The sequence below is a fragment of the Stegastes partitus genome, unplaced genomic scaffold (genome assembly GCF_000690725.1).
Source record: "Stegastes partitus isolate 25-593 unplaced genomic scaffold, Stegastes_partitus-1.0.2 Scaffold16, whole genome shotgun sequence".
NCBI lineage: Eukaryota > Metazoa > Chordata > Actinopteri > Pomacentridae > Stegastes > Stegastes partitus.
The window spans coordinates 1,691,782-1,693,535 of NW_007577747.1; the positions used below are offsets into that span (position 1 = coordinate 1,691,782).

At 42.6% G+C, this 1,754-nt stretch overlaps 1 protein-coding gene across 1 annotated transcript in view; it reads left to right on the forward strand.

Moving 5' to 3' along the window:
* Positions 1–1,748, forward strand: part of LOC103364196 (ribonuclease inhibitor-like) — a 20,690-nt gene extending 18,942 nt beyond the window's left edge. Inside the window, exons 7-9 of the mRNA XM_008291231.1 lie at positions 50–223; positions 415–588; positions 1,572–1,748. Coding sequence (XP_008289453.1) covers positions 50–223; positions 415–588; positions 1,572–1,599 — 376 coding nt within the window. The 3' untranslated portion in view covers positions 1,600–1,748. The remainder of the gene's footprint in view (positions 1–49; positions 224–414; positions 589–1,571) is intronic.
* Positions 1,749–1,754: the final 6 nt, after the last annotated feature.

Sequence of the window (1,754 nt, forward strand, 5' to 3'; positions counted from 1 at the left end):
AAACAGGAACTTTTGACTTCTAAGCGCTCATGTTGTATTTTTTATTCAGATTGTTGGACTGCAGTTTGTCAAAGATCAGCTGTGATTCTCTGGTCTCAGTTCTGGAGTCCAACCCCTTCCATCTGACTGAACTGGATCTGAGTAAAAACCAGCTACAGGATTCAGGAGTGAAGCAGCTGTGTCGCTTTCTGGAGAGTCCACACTGCAGACTGGAGACTCTGAGGTCAGTTCTCTGACTATCTGATGCTGATTTATGTTCATCCAGAATTTATATCCAAGAAATTGTAAATTTCCTTTTGTTTTTATTTTTTATTTGGTTGTCGTAAATGTTGTGTGTTGTCACAAAAGACAAGTGTCTGTTGGTGCACCTGACTGGATCATTAATGATTTTTATCTACATGTTTTGTTATTTAGATTGAGGCGTTGCAGTTTGTCAGCGATCAGCTGTACTTCTCTGTGCTCAGCTCTGAAGTACAAGTCCTGCCCTCTGAGATATCTGAACCTGGGAGAAAACAAGCTGGAGCATGCACATGTGAAGCAACTGTCTGATCTTGTGAAGAGTCCACACTGCAGACTGGAGACTCTGAGGTCAGTAGAGGGTTGCAGTCAGTCCATGCTGTTCTCAGCAGTGTTGTGCTGCAGCACACAGAGACTCTATTTTCAAATGGAGCAGCAGTGAAGAGTTTGTGCAGTAATGGAGCCTTCCTGGCTCTCAGCAGTTTACTTCCACTGTGGACTGCAGTCAGATCTGCAGAGGAAACACATTTAATGCTAAAGTACCTTCAGTGGGGTATGCTATGAGACAGGCTGAGCATAGCCAGGCTTTCTTTGTGTTAACTGGCTGGACAAAACCCAAAACCTCAATCACAGATAATGAGCATCACAATGGTGGTTATCAACTTTCTTTATTAACCAGATTTTCTTCATCAGGCTTTCAGTGCATTCACATAAAATGGGGCGTTTTAGGGGTCATGTGACTCATCTTCCGCCTACCTCAGCTGAAGAACAGGTTGTTATAGTGGAGATCTCGGAAGAACATAAAAATCTGCTCCTGTAAAAATTGCTGTTACTGCGGATGATGCAGGACATGAATGCTGCCAGAAAACTGTTAATTGTTTTGGTCGAATCAAAGTGATATTAATCGAATATTGAATATTTTCTGTGATAAACAGACTAATCTTTCTAATCTGTGTTCTATTGGCTACAATGTCACCACTATTAAATTGCCTTGGCAGCAAATCAGGACCAAGCATCACAACATTTCTGCATTTTCTTCATCACCACCTGAAGGCATGTAGGTTCCCTTGGCAACGTGATGCATACAGTTTGCTTACTGTAACTGCACGGCTTCAATCATACAGCGCGACAGGTTGGCAGACAAAAAATGTATCATTGAGATAATATGATCCAGAAAAAAAATATAAATGAAAGGGAGTCACTCCTTACAGACATGTCAAATATCAAACTCTGAACAGAACCTCCTCTGGACCGCCTTGGATGTGCTGCATCACCGACTGACATCTGATAAAGCACTCATGTATCTGCTCTGTTGTTTCCTCTTCTCTCTGTAGATGGGAATGGCTATCTGTAAAAAGGTGAAAATGATCAGGACGACGTGTGCTGAGAGGATGAACTGTGTCCTGGTGATCCACAGAGGTTAAAGCAGCAGCAGCAGCTCGTGTGCAGAAAAGTTCTTACTGGTCCATGTGACTGCAAGGTGAAGAGGAGAGCTTCATACAGCAGTGACTGACAGA